Source organism: Phalacrocorax aristotelis, chromosome 4 (assembly GCF_949628215.1).
Source record: "Phalacrocorax aristotelis chromosome 4, bGulAri2.1, whole genome shotgun sequence".
NCBI lineage: Eukaryota > Metazoa > Chordata > Aves > Suliformes > Phalacrocoracidae > Phalacrocorax > Phalacrocorax aristotelis.
In genome coordinates, this window is record NC_134279.1 from 29,533,960 (window position 1) to 29,555,560 (window position 21,601).

The 21,601-nt window shown below is 41.1% G+C and overlaps 1 protein-coding gene across 9 annotated transcripts in view; it reads right to left on the reverse strand.

Annotated features, from left to right (window-relative positions):
• Positions 1-2,290: 2,290 nt before the first annotated feature.
• The window catches only part of RAP1GDS1 (Rap1 GTPase-GDP dissociation stimulator 1), a 103,875-nt gene continuing 84,564 nt past the window's right edge, over positions 2,291-21,601 (reverse strand). For all 9 annotated transcript variants that reach the window (XM_075090785.1, XM_075090793.1, XM_075090792.1 and 6 more), the window contains 10 exons: positions 20,920-21,048; positions 18,365-18,490; positions 14,662-14,805; positions 14,257-14,388; positions 13,723-13,857; positions 11,991-12,116; positions 10,857-10,996; positions 7,792-7,918; positions 6,304-6,432; positions 2,291-2,957 (listed from right to left, as the gene is read on the reverse strand). In XM_075090785.1, the coding sequence (XP_074946886.1) occupies positions 2,830-2,957; positions 6,304-6,432; positions 7,792-7,918; positions 10,857-10,996; positions 11,991-12,116; positions 13,723-13,857; positions 14,257-14,388; positions 14,662-14,805; positions 18,365-18,490; positions 20,920-21,048 (1,316 nt within the window). In that variant the 3' untranslated portion in view covers positions 2,291-2,829. The remainder of the gene's footprint in view (positions 2,958-6,303; positions 6,433-7,791; positions 7,919-10,856; positions 10,997-11,990; positions 12,117-13,722; positions 13,858-14,256; positions 14,389-14,661; positions 14,806-18,364; positions 18,491-20,919; positions 21,049-21,601) is intronic.

A 21,601-nucleotide genomic window follows, 5' to 3' on the forward strand; every position in this document is an offset into this window, starting at 1 on the left:
TTACCATTTCTAGGGCTTTTGAAATAAATGACCTTTTCTGGGCCATGTGGTCTCATTTGACCAATGGGTCCTCTGGATCCAAGGCCCACATCGCTGGGGTTTGTGCCTTAGCCAAAGTGAAACTTTTCCTTGTATTTCCACACTGTGAAATGTACAAACAGATACGTGCTTTTTATCTTCCTGACTGGTGTGATGCTAGGCTTGTGAAAGTCATACAGATGCAGGCAAACCGAACGCACAAGGGAGGCGCTGCCCGCCCCGCAGGGTGCAGCAGCAGTGATTGTCCTAGCTTGATTTGCTGTGGCAGTAGACGAATGAAAAGGCCCCACATCTGGTATCACCATCATAAGAATAGGCTGAGCAGCAGATGTCAAGCTTTGCTTAGGTGTAATCTACCTGCTGAACACCTAATCAGAACTACTGTCAGCATTTTCAATTCAGTCACTGAAGTCAATGTGTTCGGTTCACTTCAGTCAAGTAAGTAGTGATATGCACGTGATATTAATGTCCTTAGACCCCGTGCCTCTTACTAAAAGAGGCTCAGAGGATAAATGACTTACCAGCTACACAGAAATGACCTGCAGGCTGCAGCATGCTTCAGAGCAGCACAGCATTTGTGTGGACAGATAGTGTCTCTTCAACTACCTGCTACCGCGATGTACCCCGATCTTTGCCCTTATGCAGACTTCCCTCCTGTGTATAGGCCTGGCACAGATTTTATCTAGAAATATAAGTCCCTTGATACTCCATCCAGGGAAACCATCTGAAAATAGGAGGGTATCATCACTTTGTTTGAGCTTGCTTTAACAGTGGTACCCCTAATAAAAATTTGGCAATAAGGGTATGGCTAATGCTTCACCTGAGGCCATTAAACAACCAGGTAAATGGGAGTTCTGTTGGTGTCACAACTTTGTTGGTTATGATCAGCTCGTGCGAGCACTTGCAGCTTAGACCGATGCCAGAAGGAATAGTCCCTTTCTAGAACCAGGTAAATCATTGATAACTGGTCTTCCCAATGTATTCTGCGAACCGGTTGAGTCAACGGAAATTATTTCCATGCCTGAGAAAACTTTTGGGCTTTTGTGGGTCCACTGTGGACTGTGATTATAAACATACTGGTTACATTCAGCCATGCAGAGGCTATGTGTTATTTGGTGTCCTGGTCTCTGTTCACAGCTCTACACTCTATCAGTGACGTTATTGCGCTATTAATGCCCAAATGTCTTTTGAATGTGATTTTTTTTTTTTGTAAGTAAGAAGCTGTTGAACAGTTCAGGATGAGAGGCTTTTTCTGTGTTCTGGCACTGGAATAAATGGACGTGGAACCTCTCCTGTGTGAATGCTCCTGTAGCATCTCCTGGGTTTTGGTACGGTCCTGGAGCTTAAACTGACTATTTGAGGCAAGTTTCTTTTCACACCCCACTTGTGTACATAATCCTTTTCCCATCCTGACTGGCATCTTCCCACTGCAGTGCCTGCGGCATAGCCAGTGGTTTCATGGAGCTGGGAAGTGAATTTGGGAGGGTCAAAAGCCGTGGTTTTGCAACCAGGTGGCATGGGATCGCATGGCTTAGCCTCTGGGTTTGCCTCTTCAGCTGATAGATAAGAAGCCTGAAACTTGTGAGGCTGTGGCACTTCAACACTGGCCGTGCCGAGTTCACATCAAATTGCCTTAAACTTAATGATCTCTGTGCATTGTGGGCTTGATCAAGCTAGACAAGGGTATTGAACAGTCAAAAATAACATGCTGGCTTGCTGGAAACTGCTATCCCAGCTGCTCCCTGTTTTGCCAGAGCTGTCTGCTGGTTTGCTTGCTGGTGTGTTACAAACCTACAAAAGACCAGCTGTGAGATGCTTAAACTGGCAATTACCCAACTCCTTTACCTAGGAAAGGATGAAAAGGAAGACTCTTGCATGCTGCATTTCTCAATTGATGGGCTTCTGTTGAAGTTGCTGCAAGATATGCCTTTAAAAATCCATCTACAAAAAAAACCCCAACAAACAAAAACCCAATCCCAAGCAAGCCTGAGAGCGCTCTCACCCACATGGCTTTCCGCAATAAGGATTGCGTAGTGTATTCCTGTTAAAACACGCAATTGTTAAACCACACAGTGCCTCTGTGTGAGCACACGCGGTGAAAGTGGTTGGAATTGTTTCCTTTGTGTTTGCTCAGCTGAAAGGCAGTGATTGCGTTGGGGCCAGAGCCAGGAACGAAAAGGGCTCCTCACCCGCGTGTGGTGGTGTGGTCGCGGCTTCTGCGCGTGAATACAAAAAGGGACAAACCACAGGATAAAGTGAGAGCACTGAAATTTTTATTTGTTACCTCTAGGTACCACGAGTTTGACATTAATAGGCAAGACCAGTGAATGAACAGCAGTACATCGCATTCAAACCCGAATCTCCAAAGCACCAAAAATGGAGCTAGATTTACTTCTTAATCCTATAGTCAGCACACTAGCCTGGACTTGCTGCATCTTGTATTGTCCCTAATTTAGTAGTACATTGTTATGCAGTTAGGGGGCGTGAGGAAAGAGTCATTGTGTAGTACCACTTCTACATCATCATAGGACTACAACATGCACATTCTACTATGTGGCCCAAGCAACAAGAATACAAGTAGAACAGTTACGGGCGGAGACGGGTTCATGTTAACACCACCTATGAATTTGTAGAAACCTTTTTGGATGGGTACCTACAGCAGTTCATCAATTTGTGTGGGGACGTTACACGCATGCACGAGTGATACAGTGGAAAACATAGCAGGAGTGGCAGCAGGACAGAGGACAAAGGTGAAATCTGTGATGGGATGCACTGGAAAGAAGACCTTCCTCAGCTTTCTACAGCAAGTCTCTGCTCTGTTAGCGAGGCCTGCTGGGCAACAGTTTTGTTCTCGTGGCTGCGGAGTTTTGATACGACTTCTAGAAATGCCATGCTCTGCACTTCCTTTTGAAGAGGTTCTGGAAAAAGAAATAGTAAAAGAAACGGTGCTTTGTATGAGACGGGCAAAAGAATGGAAAAGCTTGGCGAGTATGGGAAACTTTTCTACTGAGCCCTGCACACGCAGGAGCACAAAAATGTGTGTGTACACGTAACCTCGTTATTTGCTTTTTTAATTGGTTTTGTGGATGGTGAGACAGCTCTCTGGGGCTGGGGGCATGCGCAGTCTCCACAGACTTCAGGCAGAGATGGAGGAGGAAGCTGTTGCGTAGCCGTTGGGAAAACCCACCTGACTGCTGTCCAAAACAGATGCTTAGGAAGTGATTTTAGTGAAAATGTTTTTCTGCTCTGTTCCTTAAACTAGCCTGACCAAGTGAGCTTGCCTTGAAAGGTTCACTATGTCATTCGTCTGTATCAAATCAGCACCAGTTGTTTGTGGGGGTGTGTGAAGTGGGTGAGATGAGACGGTCACTGTTAGCGCTCTGTCTACCGCTCAGCTCAAACACAACGCATGGCACACTGCTCAACATGGTGCCTGCGTACGCAGCGTTTGTTTGCCTTGGAACTGAGAGACACTGTTTCACAATTCCGATCCTGGATTGCACGGTACTTTGCACTAATAAGGAAAGGTTGGGAACAACCCATAAAGGTGAGCTTTTTTGTTTTTAAACTTGATGAGTTTTCCCGAAGCCCGGTACTCTCGACATCTCACAGCTGAGATCCAAAGCAGCTGGTTCTGTTTTGTGCCCTGTTCAGGCTGCTCTAGTGAACTCGTACTCAGCACAAACATCTACGTACATATTTTTTGCTTCCCAGGTGCCACTGGGGGGCCTAATCCCTGAGCTTCCCAGGAGAAATCCCAGCTGTCTGTTTCAGATTACTAATGCTGCATGTTATGCACACTTACTTCTTTTTCTTTATAGCAAACGTAGACATTTGTTTCCCTTGCTACCTCCCTCCTTGTTCACAGGTTTTCAGTTTCCCAGCAGTTTAACCCTCATGCTGCTGTGCACCTGGGAACCCATACGTACAGAGCGGTGTCAGCGAAGCTGTTGGGGTGGTTATGCTGTGTAAGCACTTCCTGCTCTCTTTCTCCTGAGATATCATCACGTTTAAGCGGGTGTTACTGAACTGAATTTCAGGAACTTACTGTGCTTTACAGTGGCTAAATACTTCTGCTTACCAGCCAGATTCCTGTGAGCCTGGAGACCCTCACACACAGAGGTGACTGTGCTAGCTATGAATGCTCTGCTTTTGTTGATTCTTTGTCACATGTTCCCATTCTCCACTGTCCTCATTTTTCCCTCTTTCCATCTGTTCACTCAGTTGCAAGAGCAACCTCCAGACAGCAAAAATCACATGTAACCATGTACCTATTTACTGCTTAACACACAGCTGTTGGCAATATCGAGTTAAATGTGATGCCAGATACCCTGTAACAAAGGATAGTTACAACAGCAGGTGCCGGAGGATTAAATTCACCAATAATTAAACCAGTGCAACCACTTCTAGTCTTTTATGGAACTATACTGGGGTCAATTACTTTAAAATGGCTCACAGATCGGTTTATAGTAGAATACAGAAACATACAGAAACAAACAAAAGTTAAAAGTTAATACCAGGGTTGCTCAGTTGTTCCTCTCATGTACTTGCTAATTTTACACAGGTCTAGTCATCAGGAAGCAGCGCTGAACACTGGGGTCAGCCATGTGCTGGGCCTTAACTTTACAGCTGCGTATTGCAGTAATGTGCTGCCTGTTCCCTGGGAGCCTGGGAGCAGGCTAAGCCGCCTTGTGTCTAGGCAAAGCTTAGAGTGCGGGGGCAGACTGAACTCTGCCAGTTGGATAACCCTAAAAAAAAAAAAAAGCCCTAAGAGAAGACTGTTCCTTACTCCGGTGGATTAGACAGACAGGTGTTGGACTTTAAATAACTCTGTCGATCTTGCAGGTGACAGGACTCAGGGAAGGAGAAAAGGCAAGTCTCAGGCAGAATTTCTGAGGATGGTTATTTTAGTTGGAAACAGTGGGAATACACAGAAGAACATCACAGTGAGGCTGAGGGAGGACCTCTGCAGGAAGGCTTCTGCTCTAAAATGGATGGACAATCCCAAGCACAACATGGCTGTAGAAGGTTGTCACAACTAAATTACATGTCTTAACATTGAAGTGAATGCTTACTGGGACTTACAGCAGACTTAGAGTAGGCATGGTGAACCCTCTTTAAGGGGGAAAAACGCACATCTTTATTTACACAGACATTGTGCACTTAGCAATGATAACTTTTAATCAATTAAATTGAATTGCTGTAAACTCATCTTTGGAGAACCTTCACATGTCTCGCACTTGGCAAGTCGTGTGCAGACAGGCTCTGCGTTTCAACCGTTCTTAGTTGTCTGTAAATTTTGGAAACCTTTATGGAATGAAATTTGCTCTCCTTCCATGGAGTAAATCCTTCTTAAAGAACTGAATGAAAGAAATGTAGCCACTTCTTGAAAACTCAGCTGGAAATCCAATTTCCCCATAATACCTTGCTTTTCTCTTGTTTGTTGGTTTGGTTTTTGTTTGTCCCCACACAGGTGGGAGTTGCAGTATCAAACCACAGCTTGCTACACTACCCTCAAAACAGGCTGACCTTTAGCAGAGGGTTTGCTCAAAGACTAGTCTTTAGTGTCCGGCGCTGACATGGGTTAGAGCATGTCCTCCTCACCTTTCAAAGCAACCATGAACAGTTGCGCCTGGCAGGCCGAGCATGAGAGAGCTGCTGAGGGAAGGACTCCGCCTAGTCAGGTAAGTGTGAGGAGCCCTCCTAAAGCAGGATTACAGCCTATGTGTTGTACTAAGTACTCATTTGTGTGCACATGTGTCCTTGCAAATATTGCCTCTATTTTTTTCCAACCGTTCTTGTAGGAATTTAAAACTACAGGCGAGGAGGCTCCTTGCAAAATTCACTACACTTTACTTGACTAAGTTGACCAATAGAAAAAGCCATCGCACTCCAGTGACAGGGAATTTGCAGCGAAAGGTGAAAATAAAATTCTTGTTATCTGCATATTTGCAATGAGAGCCTGATACTGTACGGTTTTAAATGCCTTTCATCGCTTTCCTGTCAGTTGAAGTTTGAGCTAGCTGCATCCTGCAGAAGCTAGAGTCCAATTTCTGCAGTTGATATCCAAAACTGAGTTAACAGCCTCTCTCTTGACACTAAGTAAATGCTATAAATTGTCATAGTAGATCGAACCTCGTGTACATTGTGAACAGAGGACCAGTCCCAGAGTGTGTTTGCACACGTTGTATGTTCAAGCTGAAAGAGAGAACTAAGTTAAAATACATAAAGCTCTTGGGGAAGTAGCCCCTCCTGAATACTTACCAGATCCTATAAGGGCACAGATCAGCACCATGGAGTTGTATTTTATTTCTGGAGCGCTCCTGTCGTCTGAGAGCAGTCTGTGTAGAATCTGAACAAGCTGAGCATTTTCAAGATCCTTTTCAGCAGTGACTGAAATACAAGTGAAAATGTGTGAATCTGGAAGTGCCGCTTGCTTTGATGCTTCTCTGTGTTAGCCATTTACTGAAACGTGGATCTCTTGCCGTAGGGAAAGTTGTGCTGTGGTACTTAACTCATTGGCATAAAGCTGAAGCACGTATTAGATGGTATAATGACAGGAAACACAGCTTTTGCTATAAAAATGTAAAATAGCCGAACTGCTCGGAAGAAAAATCAGAGTTCAGTGATAAAACCCGACCTTAAATGTGCGGCGAGCTGATGGAAAAGCCACCAGGGTTTCTAGTGATTTAGGCCAACACCTGCAACATTTCAGCTTTCAAGGCTTCCACTGCCTGAATTTGCTTTTGGAAATTTTGTCCAAGTAAATACAGATGGCCTAATTCTTGATGCCACGGTAGAGGGAACTCAGGGTCCATTGCAAAGGCTCCGAAAAACTTTTCAAAATTGGAGTGTGAATTACTTCCTCTGGAGTTTTCTAAGAAACATTATATACTGAATTCAGGCTTGAAACCTTCAAATGTCTGAAGACAAGACTAAGAAGGGTTAGATGATTCATGTGAATAGGAACATTTTTCCTTGTAATTAAAACAATTCCCTGATGCACTGGCAATGATTTGGATGTTGAACATAGCATTCCTCTAGTACACAATGTCAAGAGATGAAACCGAGAGCAAAAATATGTCATGTTGCTCGTTTAGTTCATTATTCTATTTGCTTGCTTATTAACTAAGGTAAACAAAACCTCTGTTGGGCATTTACCTGTCTGTTAAGCTGAGGTACTATAACGGCAGGTCAAGACATGTAATCTCCTCTGCCTTCATATGGCAACGTTTGCACCTATTTCTTAATAAACTTAATAAAGATACTTAATGAAGAACTTAATAAAGATATTTGGGGGCATCATCCACCTCTGCCTGTATTCTCTAGCTCTCACTAATTAGGTAAGTGAAAGCTTTACTAAATCCCTCAGAAGGGGATTAACCAGTCCAGTATAGGAATGTAGTCAGGTCACGTAGTTGCCACTCTAAAGTATGATTTTTCTTAACTGTTAGCCCTTGGGCTTTACCCAAAATCTGAAAGTTATATTTGAAAGCCTTTCTAGATCACGTGATCCCCCACCAGCATGATGGAGCAGGCACTGTATTTCCAGCAATCTCCAATTTTCTGCGTAGCCTCATTGCCTGCCTGTGTCTGCAGGAACTGTCACGTATTTCTGTGCTACTGAACGGCAGGTGGAACGAGGAGGCTTTTCCTACGTTGCAAAAGAAACTCGTACAACTCCCCCTCTACAACTTCTCTTGGGCGCAGAGTGGAAAGAAAAGAGGTGGAGTTAACCGCTCGGATACTCACCTAACTCTAAAGCCGCTATTAGTGCCAGCGCAACAAGAGCTTCGTTTTGCATTATTACATGTTCACTGGTTGCCATGGTTACTAAATGCTTGATGCCACCACTCTGTACAACGGTCCTAATTACATCCTAAAATAAATAACGTAGAAATGAAAAAATTCGGCATTGCATTGAAACTGGATTAGATGACAAAGTTATAATGGGTGCTGTGTTATCTTTGGGTAAGGATACTCGTTGGCTTTACGCACATATAATCACTTTATAGATAAATGTACATACATGCGGGTCTCATAATTGCAGAGTAATAGCAGATAATTTAAAGATAGGGCCTGTTAGACCAGGCCAGTTAACCACAACTGAGTTAAGACACGTGTAACTAACTCTCTTCTAGGTTATAATGTGTAGCTCAAGTTCTCGTGGTGTGCCTTCGGTTGCCTAACAGTGAGTCCCCTCTGTTGTGTTTGAGCTCAGCTGGTGTTCAGAGATGACTGGTCTTCCCCTCCTCATGTTGTGAAGTTCAGAGCAGGTTATCAAAAGCACCCAACAAACCGTATCTTTGGGATAAGAAGACAGAAGAATATAGTTTTAATAAAGTTATCAAATCCTTTCTCTCTCTCCATGGATTTTGAGTTTCTTCAAAACGTTCAGAAAGGTGAGACCACAAACGTTACACCTTACTATGTAACAGAAACGGTGTACTTGAAAATGCTGACTGGGTGAAATGGCTTTGAAGCAGTTTAAAAATACACAGCTGGGATTCTGTTTTCAAGTCCCAAATTTGATCCAACTTAGATACGTAACAAAGGATGAACCAAGACTTCTGGTCTTTGATTACTTGTTAATTATAATTTTAAAAGTGAGTTTGCACCTAAAGTTTTCACCGTTATGTCCCATGACTAGCTGCAAAATGTTTGCCTGAAAATCAGGTAACTTGGCACACCGAAGGGAAATTGTTCAAGGAAACGTGGTTTGGTTTATATTATTGTTTTGTTCTGTGGGTGCACAAAGTTTTGAAATAACTATTATTTCCTGAAATAAGAATCTGATTTCAATTTTTTCATCAACACGTTGAATTTCCATTTAAAGCACACATCCCTTTCTAACTCCATCCACAAGCCAAAACTCATTAACTGAGACGTGTTCAGAATGAGCTGTGTTCGGGTGCTTGCACAGGCTATGCAGTGACATTCTTTATGCAAGGAAACAGACACAAGATGATCATAATCCTTGAAAACTGAAATATTTTTAGAAAATCATACTGGAGATGCTAGTGGCACAAGTCATAGCCTAATTACTCAAGAATTTCACATTTAAAACCTATTTTTTCTGAATTACATAATGTACGCAGGCATGTAAGTATTTTTATATTTTTCCTTACTTGCAATGACGTGTTTTATTATTTGTGATTTTTCTGGTGGAACTCCAAAGCAGTTTTGAGGCTTCATGGAATAATCTGGGAACTGCTAATTTCTATTTGAATTGGTGTGGAATTTTGGCTATATGAAGCCTTGGGAATAAATCAGCCCCTTTTGACGTCAAAATTTTTTATTTTGTAGGTGAACGTCACCCTCCAAAAGGCAGTACCAAACAGACCGGAGACGACAGCAGCCAGGTTTGTTTAGTGCTAGTATGGCTTAACTCACAAGCACCTACTCCATCGTTTAGAATGAGACATATTCTAAACTACTGTCACCTTTGTAAATATTACCCCAAATACTTTAAAATTAAAAACTGCATTCAAATCTAATGTGCTGTGAAGAATCATACAGTTGTACTCATATTCAAACCTAGAGGGCAGTAAAAGCATTAAAATCCCACCCTCTCAGCTCCGTTTTCCTCTTCAAGTTTCCTTTGAGTGCATAAATGACACTTGTTCATTTGTGATAATTGTTAACTTCTGTACTAATCTGTTTGACGCCATCACAGATGTGCCTGTATTTAGGACTGAATTCTGTTTTCCTGTAGAGAGTATTGATAAACACTTGCGTCTGTGGTGGCGTATGCTGTCTACACATGTCTCTTGTGGACTGGGGGGGGTCGTAGAAAAAATGAGAACTCGGGGAAAAAAATGAAACCTGATCAGTTTTAGAGGCTAAAAATAAAACGGAGAAAGGGCATTAGAAAGAGACAGTAATATTAGAAATCAGCAAAGATTTAAATCTATGTAAATCCTGTTGATTTGTTTTGGAGTGGCTCGGTATAGATCAGGTCCACAATGTTTTTCACTTCTCAAATGCCATGCATGAATGAAGAGGTCACTGTTAAAGCCTGAGTTGTCCAAATCACACTTGCTATTTAAGCTCCGTCATGCAGCCTGTGTTCATATCAGAGACCACACTAACTGAAGTCTGAGCCTGAAATAGCTTGTTGCCAGAGGAGATATTTTTGTCCCTTCTAAGGCCATGTTTTGCCTAATCCTCTCTTGAGCAAGGACTGTGGACTTGGACTGCTTATGTAAAGGTATTTGATGCAAAGGTGACAGGAGGGACAGAACTCCTCTGTCCCACAGTTTCTCTTGATGTCATTTCTTTTGCCACGCATAAGCAAGCTTCTGTTAGAATTTGGAATTAACGGATCATTAGAAACGATCATTTGAATCTTAAAACTCTGAAATATGCTATGTGAAGAGCAGGGGACAGACTATTTCTAGATCTCAATCTTACATAAATATATAGGCAAGATCAGAAAAACTGAGAATCGTAACAATGATTCTTCATATATAGTGTCATTAAAATATAGAAAATATGGCACGCTGAACTTCTGAGAGTTACAATCCAAATGAAAATGAGGCAATACTTAGCCACCTGAATCCTAACAGTGTTCCTTCAACTGGCCTGCCACCCTGAAATTGCTTTGCTTCGTTTCAATTTATTTTTTTAACTACGTAGTTCCAGCGAGCAGTTAAACCTGTTGCTTGCATCTGACCGGCAGGTCCCAGAGGCAGAGGAGATGTAACACAGGAATTAGCTAGCCTGGCTCTCTAAAAGGATTGCATACAGGAGGCCTCGGCTACCAATACTAAGCACAGACATTTTTTACAAGCCAACGTTTTTCACCATTAACTTACTTTTGATTTGCTGTGTCGTATAAGTGCGGAAAGTAGTCTGTTGGACTCTCCCATCACACCTGCGTGATCCTTGGCTTCGCACCACTCCACCAATCGTTCCACCAGTTTTACGTTTTTGCCCAGCTGCTCAGCTGCTTCTGCTACATGATGCCGGAGCCAACAACACAACAAAAAAGTTGTCACATTTTTTAAGCAAGTGCTAGAAAAATAAGCTGGAAGTTACTGACTAGAAGAGGTTGTTATGCAGAACTTTGCTAGCTTGCATTAACAGTGGGAAAAGTCTAGGCTGCATGGAAGACAGTAAAGCCAGTCAAAATGGAAACAAAATACAGAGAAACATTCATAATCTGGTTTTTGAAAACACCTTATCAGCCCCGTTGATGAGGCCTGTGCATTGATTAACAGTAGGGAAAACACAGGCGATGTCGCACTCCCAGGTGAGCTAGCTCAAAAACTTAAAACCAGAAGGGACCGCTGCCAGAAGGGGAGCACTGTGGTCAGCTAGATTAGCTTTTCTAGACTGTAAGTCATGTAAGTGTCTTCAATGAATTTCTCTTTCAGTAGCTTTGCTAGAACTAGAATGGATCTTTTGGAAAAAAAAAACAAACCAAACCAACCTGCAGGACTGGGTCAAAAATAAACACTTGGCTAATTTATCTCATTAACTACTTTTGTTTTTTAACAGACTTTGATTTTACAAATCCTCATCCTGGAACAAGCTTAAACTAGAAGGTGCTTGTTCATTTTGAAATTGCAGTTTATCAATTAAGCAGCGCGTTAGCCAGTTCCAAGGAGCCGGGTACAGCCAGGAAATGCAGTAAGTGAGCAGCAAAACAGGAGCGGTAGCTTAAAACACTCACGCCTCAATACATACTCGTAATGTGACAGTGTAGGAGAGTTCTGAAGTACAAGAGTAAACAAGCATTTGACACCTATTCTGAGGGTCCCTGGTAGTCAATTTAGTTCTGAAAAAAAAATCAACCCACATTCCTCTCCCTCTGCATATGTATTACATTCCAAGGCTTCAGGAATAAAATTTTAAAACCCCCTTTGCTTCCCTCTTGTAAGAATCTTGGCAGCATATCACAGACTGAACCAAAGAGAATCACTTAACATGGAGAAGCTTATTTTTACCTTGTGCATCTATTAACATTCTTAATGTTCCCAGCAGCTTGAATTGAACAGGGGGCATCTCCGATCTGAGAAATTTCAATACCGCTTCTGCAACACCAGCTGATAGCATCTTAGCCTTATTTACAACTGCATGAATAAAGAACAGGAATGATCTGAAGAACATTTCTGGAAGATGACGTTTATTTCTAAGGCGGTCTTGGAGCACATTTTCAGACACAGTTTGAAAAATAGCTTGTGAACACAGACTTCAGGAACATGAGTGTGTGCTGACAATACTGCACTGTGGAAAAATGTCACGGTTGCTAAGACACAGGTGTGAAATTAAGTGCTTTTTCCTAGCATGCACATTCAGTTTCCAGTGTTGACCCTGAACATAAACTGAAGGCTAGACTTCTCCCCCTTGGTCTACGAAAGGCATTTTTCCACAAAATGCATGAAGCAGAAGCTCAGGCTAGTACTTGAACCCCAAAATATGAGGAAATTTCCCTGATTCCTAACACCATTCTATTTCACACAAGCAAAGGAACTAAAGCAGCTAATTAGCAGAATAACCTCTTACCTGGTTCCAATACTTTACTAATATAATACTGTATGTACTAACATAAACAACACTGGCCCGACATGTCTGGAGCCTGTAGTTGTTGTACTGCCCCCCCCCCCCCTTTCATCCCTGCCACTAGTCTAAGTTCTCCAGTTTCATGGAGCTCTCTGAAATATATGCAAGGTGCAAACTTGGTCCAATATTGTTCTTAGAAAAAGTACTTACTTCACATTTAGAGTAGCATTTAACAAGCAGTTCATCACTGAGGCCAGTTATTTCTTGCTAATTTTTCTATAACAATATATGTTAAATCTTATGTAGGTCTCTGGCAGGCATCCCTGAGCACAGGCTAGAGGGAAGCTTGCTGACTGATGGAAGCTAACGGAATTACTCACCTGAGTAAAAGCAAGCAAATGGCACACCATTAAAGCTGCAAGGGTTTAGTTATGCGTGCATGATCATTTTGAGCAAGTTATTGTTTGTCAAAACTGAAAAGAGTAAAATAAGGTTAAATGGATGAAAGACTTATTTGTGGCTTGGTACGAGAAAGCGTACACAAGTATTACAGACTTGCTTTGTTTTTATGTGCATGTGCTCTGCCCTTATGCCGGGGTAATCAAAACTCATGCAAATTAAGTTATTAAAAATGAGAAAATTAGCATTCAGTTTGTTGCCTACAAACAGCACCTAATTGCAGTAGGCTGGCTATTCTAACAGTCTATCTGTAGCTCTAATTTGTGAGTTGTCAAAGCCAGAGGAGGTTACAGTAAGATGCAGAGTTTCAACAAAGTGGGTGCTGCTCTCTGGTGGGGATTCTCAGCTGTAAGAGAGATCCCAAATGAAACAAACAAAAAAAGAAAATGCAGTGCTCTGGACAGAAAGGATTGAGAAATTTTATCAGAGGCTGCCTCAGCTCCCCGCCTGTTACAAAGCTGTCCCTTCCTTGGTAGGAAATGATACTGTGGGATCAAAGTGGCAAATGATGGTTAATAGGCCTGTGATGTATTTAAAACGGCTGGTCACAACTGCTGTGCGAAAGACACAAAAGTGATGATGGGCCTGAAGGAAAAGCAGCAGTGTGACCTCCCTCTAGGCCTGTCAGTCAGTTCTCCCACCCTCATCCCCTGGCAGGGTGCAGTGGGAGAACAGGATTTCACCCTTGGGTAATCCGCAACGCAAAGTGACGCTTACCAGGAATAGCCAGGTTTCTGAGAGCACTCAGTGCAGCGTGCTGCACGGTTACATTTCCATCCTCCACATGTCTGTCTAGCAGATCCATCAGCTTTTGAACTATGCCATTATCCACCATATGGATGCAGTTTCCGTCTGTGTGAGATGAGACAAGTCACTTGTGGATGGAAAATTATTACTAAGATTTTTACAAGAGCTTTTTAAGAATAGAAGGATTATTTCCTTGCTCTTTTCTAGCTTTTATTGTTGAGAATTTGACCACCACCATCAATGGGAGTTGCAGTGCTCCTGACGAATTTAGAAGAGTGATATAAGAAACACTGAAGGAGTCACAAAGCCCCTGTATCTCTCTACAAATGTGAGACAGTTTTTTTTAAAGTAGGCTTAATGCTTTTCAGAACTGTGAAGTATAAAACTACTGATGCTGCTGTATAGCTCAATACCACGTATGCAGTTTCTGTTTGTAGCTGTACAGGCAGAGCATGATAGAACGGCACAGATAAATTAACAGAAATTATTATGGTATATTCTTACCATTTCTAGCAAAATTTGCAATAGCCAATGCTCCTGCAAGCTGTAGCTGATGGCTATTTGAAGGAATCCATGAAAGTACTCTTTGGAACACGCTGCCTTTTCCTCCTTCAAATAACTTTTGCATGGATTCATCTGGGGTAAAAAGCATAGACAGTCAGCAAGCCAAAGAAGTGTTTGTTAGGGAAAATTCTTCTCTTTATATCTGTAAAGCTCTGCTGGCTTCACTACACTTAATCCAGTCCTGCAATGGGATGAGGGACAAAATCTGACCCATAAAATGTTAACTGGCAGGTAGAAGGTCCTCTAGGTTAATTAGAAAAATGATAAATAGTAAAATTCTGCAGCCAAATGACATTACAGGTATCTGCTCTTGCTTTGCAGAAAGTAGTGTCACGCTGTACTTACCTCCAAGCAATAATAAAACCATAAGATCAGAAGCTGTTTTAAGCTCTGCAATATCATCCTCTTTGTCACTGTCCACAGTCTTCTGGACAATCTCAAGTAAGCACTCCACCAAGCCTGCTTCAACCAGCTGCAGTTTAATGACATCTAAAGAATAGCATGGATAACAGAGTCAGAACCATGGTTTTAAATACATCTATTGTATACACAGACAGGACAGACTGGGGGGGAAAAACGTAGTGATGTCAATGGTTTTGCTGACAGCTTGTGTAGGTAAAACTGCATTTTTAAAATTTTATATTCTCAGGGCCAACTTCTGTTACTATTCATCTACCAGGCGCTCCCCTGGCTCTGGATTGCCTTCAGAGCACAACTATATGCTGAAGCTGCATGGAGCTGCTCTTCACTTCTCAACAATGAGGATATTTCTCTGCAGTAAACTTCTGGCATCTCAGTCATCACGCAGCTGACTCATGACTGTGCTGTGTTTGGGCTTTCCAAAGACGACTGACTGTGCTGCAGAACAAACTTAGGATTTCTTCATCTACGTTACGTACAGAAGAGCTACTGACTTCATGGAGACGTGCAAGTATAAAACGTAGAACTTCTTGATGAAATCTCAGAGCAAGTAATTACCCATTCCTTTTAGCTGAGCCATGATCTCTGCCATTCATTGAAAGGGCTGCAGGAGAAGTACAGTAAAGCCAAATCCAAAAGGCTGGGTTGGGAGAGAAATTTGTTGAGATTGAAGAAAAGCTGGAAACTGGTGAGGCAAACTAATTTCTTTGTTGTCATTGGTAACAAGGCTCAACAGAGAAGGCGATAAACATGTTCTCATGTGGTGCAATAGGACTTGGGAGCAATATTTTTTCTGTTGTATCTACAACACAACCTTAACAGATTATTTTTTTCTCCCTGTGAACTTGGAACTGGGAAGCTCCTTTACATGCCAAAACTCCCTTTCTGTTAGGTGGGAATAGCAGGTCATCTGATGCTGTTTTATGGTTTTTGTTAGGTGAAAGTGATTGTGGTAGTTTTTATATGCTGATTTTAGAAAGCACAGTCACAAACCTCTGCAGAAATGTGCAATCAAATGGATTTCTCTTAGCTTTCTGCATGAAATGGTGTTTTAACAATAAGGCCATCACCTGTTGTGACGGGTTATCCACTGGATTTAACTCCATTCACCACAACTCTATGGGCCCGGCCATCCAGCCAATTTTTTACCCAGTGAAGAGTACACCTGTCCAAGCCATGAGGAGCCAGTTTGTCCAGGAGAATGCTGGGGGAAATGGTGTCAAAGGCTTTACTAAAGTCTAGGTAGACAACATCCACAGCCTTCCCCTCATCACCTTGTCATAGAAAGAGGTCAGGTTAGTCAAGCAGGACCTGCCTTTCATAAACCCACGGTGACTAGGCCTGATCACCTGGTTGTCCTGTAGGTGATGCGTGATGGCATTCAAGATTATCTGCTCCATAACCTTCCCCAGCACTGAGGTCAGAATGACAGGCCTGTAGTTCCCTTGATCCTCCTTCTGGCCCTTCTTGTAGATGGGCATCACATTTGCTACTCTCCAGTCAACTGGGAGATCCCTGGTTAGCCAGGACTGCTGATAAAGGATTGAAGGTGGCTTGGTGAGCACTTCCGCCAGCTCCCTCAGTACTCTTGGGTGGGTCCCATCCGGTCCCATAGACTTGTGTGTGTCCAGGTGGTGTAGCAGGTCTCTAACTATTTCCCCTTGGATTACGGGGGCTTTGTTCTGGTCCCCAACCCGGTCTTCCAGCTCAGGGGGCTGGGTACCCAGAGAACAACTGGTCTTCCTATTAAAGACTGAGGCAAAGGAGGCATTAAGTACCTCAGTGTTTTACTCCCCCTTTGGCACTGTTTCCCCCCACATTGAATAAAGAATGGAGATTGTCCTTAGCCCTCCTTTGTTGCTAATAAATTTAGAGAAACTTTTTTTACACTATATACTATAGTATACTATGTATATTTGTAAACTACATTTTCATATAGTTTGAAAGTGCCAGTTTGGTGAGGAGTGTTCTACCTTCGGTGAAGGATGTGACTGACTCTGTTTCTTGTTGCCACTAGGCTTTTTGCCTGAGTGAAATTCATTTTTCCTGTAAGAGCATCTGACCTTCTTGTGAACTTTGTTAAGGAATGCAAAATATCCAGCTGGGATTTAAATAGGTACTTTTGCACTGAGGTGGTTTAAAAAATAGAGTTTCCTTAGTTACAGAATACTGAGTTGCAGGTGTGCTATGATTTAAGATATAAATTCCTACACCAGTGTCCTTAATAACAAAACAAAATCTCAGAAAACCCCAACCACCAAAACCCAGACTCAGCAAATATTTTGTTTAGATGTTTTTGCCTGCTGACCTATTGCTAATTATCTACAATCAAAAAGCACCTAAACAGTATCAGCACAGCGAAATCAAATATTTAACCAGAGTGGAAGAGTTCAGCTGACTACCTCATAACATGCAAGCACCTGAATTATATTTGGCAGCAGTAAACTTACCTTACCAAATTTCATTGTGAACATAAAACATAGTCTAAGAAAAATTAAGCATTTGAACTGAAATATGTCAAAGTTGCAAAAGGTTAGACCCAATTCTGTGTCAGTCACTGAGGATGGAGCTATTAACTAATATACTAATATAACTATTATATATATAACATATATATATAATAACTATAATCAACTCATGTAACTATTAGTTATTATGTGACAAATTAATATATTTTGGCAAAATGTGTTTTTAGAACTGAAAAAAGGAGTCCTGTTTTTACATACCTCCTAAAAGACAAAATAACTTTTTAAATAGAAGTCTGTACAACAGAGTAGGATAAAACATAAATCTTTAGAGTTTACAAGTCTGTCTAATAATTTATTCCATTCAAACAAGCTTTAATGCTGAGGTGATTAAAACAAGGTTATAGAGCCATCAAATACTGTGATGTCTTCTATACTCGGAACTGATTCCCACTTCAGTCCAGCTCCACCTGTTAAGTCATTTCCTTATTTCCCTTAAGGGCAGATGGTAGATTATACAAACCACCCAGAATTCATTTGGGAGGAACCTCCTGGAGCAGTGATCAGGCACACATCACCTCCTGCCCTGGCTTGAGCAATGAATGAAACTCAAGTCTCCTGGGGCTACCATAATATATGCCACCAAACACCCAAATTAAATTGATGTGATCTCTCAATGAACAGTAGGGGTAGAGCATCCAGCTCTCAGCTCTGCAATTAACAAGCCTCTTGCAAAAGTATGTCCCTAGGAAATGGAACTGCCAGAGGTTCTGTGATCCCAGGAAATGACACAATGACTGATGTCCTGGTGCTGTAATGGACTACGAATGCTTGAGCCAGCGTTTTGCAGACAGATGTTGTAAAGCCCTCTAAAAAGCATCTCTTGATATTCCCACTGCAGGTACAGGGAATAAAATACAACATAATCATATACAAATTGAATTAGCATCAACAATTTGTTGCCTCCTGTAATATGTTCAGACAATTAAGACCTATTCACATCATATGAAACTGTCATCACAAGATCAACCATGGTGGCTTATGAGCGAGGCAGCCAGTTACTCTGCATTTAGTCTCTGAAAAATACACTGATATACCAAAATACGTGTAAAGGAATGAATAAAAAATAGTGTAAGGTAAAAAAAAAATAATCAAATTGTCACCGTTTTCTGCCAGGGGAGCCAAAACTTCAAAAATCATCTCTTTTTTATCATGCTCTATTTGCTTCTTGAACAGTTTCACAAGCTCTTCAGCGATGTTTGTGTAGGCAAACTGCTCTTTACTTGACTCTGTGAAGCAAAAGGAAAAATTCAGGATCAAGTAAACAAACCACATCAAAAGGTAGGACAATTTTTTTTCTCTTTGTTACGAGATCTATTCAGTAAGATGACTAATAGTGCTCTTCACAGACAAGAACAATAGACTCGTCCTTGTCACTAAGAGAAAAGAAAAATGTCTAGCAATTTACGGAAAATGTACTGACCTGAAATAATTATGATTAAGGCTGTTAAAAATATATAAATATATGATCGAGGCTGTTGGGTCTGTTTCTGCCCAATGGAATGTAAAGGTAGCTATAGAAATGGTAACATCACAAAAATACATATTAAGTCTTTGATTTCCCTCAGATTAAGACGACGACTAACAGATTATATACTGCATTTTCTATGGCAGACATGAAGGGTTGTATTGGATGCTTTAAAATGTACATGGTTTCACGATGGTGACATTTCCTTTGAAACCTGTGCGTGGCTGTTGCAGGGTCATTTCATACTGCCCAGATAGCATACAGCAGCTTTACAGACTCGCTACCAGGAGGGTAGCCAGCAGATAGCGGTTCTTCAAGTGTAGATTCAACAAAAGCATCTCTTACTCCATTGCCTGTATCTTATTCCTCCTCACTGGCAGTACTACAGGGGATGCACGTGGTAGGGCTGGTGTTCTGCATTCTCCAGTTGCCACCTCCTGAGGGCCATCTGTAGTTAGAAAATCTTCCAGCACCTTTCCTACTGCTCTAATGGATGGTTAGCGATTATTTTAATGTAGAATTGACCCCAAGGACCGGGGAAAAGCATCAGCTGCAGACCTAGACCCTTTTGTACACATCCCATTATTGTTTTATCTCAGTACACATGACTGCATAGTATATTCTAAGTGGATTTTTGACCTTTCCAGTATTTTTAAAAGCAGAACCATCACTCTCTCTATTGGGTTTTTGCCCTGCTTTGACACAAAATAAGAGTTTCGTATAATGCTTCTCAAGGGAGCTGTGGAATTCAGCTATCTCTTAAGTGATGAAAAATGACAACCTGACAATAAAATTCCCTTAAGTTGCAGGCAAAAATAAAATATTACAGTTACAAGGTGACTGACTACGCTATTCCTTAAGGGAGATTAAAGTATTGCAAGCTAAATTAATTTGGTGCCAATCTTCAAGAACGAGTATCTTTTCAGCATCTGGGAACAGGATGGAAAGCAGCTGCTCTTACGCTTCTTTCTCATGGTTCTTATTACTCAACTGGCCATGCTGGATCTTTCCAAAGAGGGAAAGGAAGTGTAGTTCTCAATGAAGATTCCATTTATTATATAATATATATTATATAGTACTAAAACTATTATACTGGTTTTAGTTGTATTTTAGCACTAGGACTTCCAGGATATGACTTGCATTATACTTCCTGCTGTGCAGACACAACACAGAGTGCCCGTCTTGAAGATCTCTGATCTATTCATTTCTTTAGTGCTGTTTTGATGGTTCTTTCCCTGGTTTAGTTAAGTAGACTTGTCTGCTATAAGCAAAGGCATTATGTGTGTGATCAGACTACACTAGATAACATGATTTCTCCCTGGCCTTGGTATCTATGAATTTAGGACAGCTGTGAATTACTTCAGGTCACCAAATAGTACAAACTCACAGATATATTTTTCATATTTTGAACTACTAAGTCTTCTCAGAAATATAGGATGATATCATAACTGCTATATTAGTGTACTCCAGTGCAAAAAAACTCAAAAGACTAATATTTCTCTGAATAGGTTGGCAAAACAAGAACAGCAGTTTAAATCACAAGCGATAATAAAACATGGGCCCATACAACCTGTTGGTTTACACTTTGTGGAATACCCATGAAACGTAATCCACTTGCAAAGACATAGAATCAAAGCAGGACCACAAACTTCAATTTAAATGAAGTTGTAACCAGACTTGCTAAAAATAACATCTACAACTTAGTAGTGTTCATGGGTTATACATGTGAGTATTTACTCTAGAACATGTTAAAACTCCACACCTAGAAGAACTTTGTATAGACAGATTTATGAACTGTGCCTGCCTCAGTTTCATTCAGAGATTTCCATGAGCCAAATTTAATCCCAACATAACTTTGTGGAGCTACACCAGGATACATTATTTATATTATTAATAAATAATTCACAGTAAGTAGCAGCATTCAGGAAATACTATTTAGGTGATTTAAAATGTGCTTAGTTGCATTGAAGAACGTTAACATAAAACATAAGGTTGTACTAAGTACCAGTTACTAAAAGGGAAAAAAAGAGACAACTATAGGTTTTGGAGACAATAAGCAGAAATTGCTTGCTTTGAATTTTGAGTGTACCAAAAGTAATGGAATAAGCATCAGTGCAAGGCTTTTGTTAGTCTTGAGATTTAACTTTACAAAAACCGGATGTAAATTGGAGATTAATATTGTGGACTTACCAAGTTCTGCTAAGTTGCCAAATGCAACAAGGCACATCTCTGTCAGAGCTGCGTTTTGGCAATGAATACCCAACAATTTCACTAAGGTAGGAATAACACCCATATTGATAAGCTGTGACTGCAGGGTATCTACATAAAAAGAAAGTACAACAGTCGGTTAGCATTTCTGTTCGTAGTACTATTCTTTAAACCAAAAAAGCATTTCTGACACAGAGCAACTTCTAGGCTAAGCAACAACATTAAAATATCTGTCTCCTCTACTCTTCTACACTAGGATCTGGTCCAGACTTGAGATATGGACTCATAATTCCCCCTGCCCCGGCAATGGGACGTATTCCCAGAAATATTCCCTCCTGATGTGGTCATAGGATATAGTGGATTACACAGCTACTGATAATTTTGTGGTTATCAGGTTCCTAATACATGTTGGGTTTGATTCTGAGCTCACTGAGACTAGCTGACTGAAATCAAACACAACTACATCAGTGAAATAATTATTTGTCTGAGAGCATGTTCCTATATACTGTTTTCCCTTAAAGATTAAAACTGGAAAATTAAAATTAGAATGAATATAAACTGGCACTGAAATAAACATGAGAAGTCTTATAAACACAGGAAGTCACAATGTAGATTATGAGGAGCTTGAGAAAAAAGAAAGTTTAATAAAGACAAAAAATGGAAG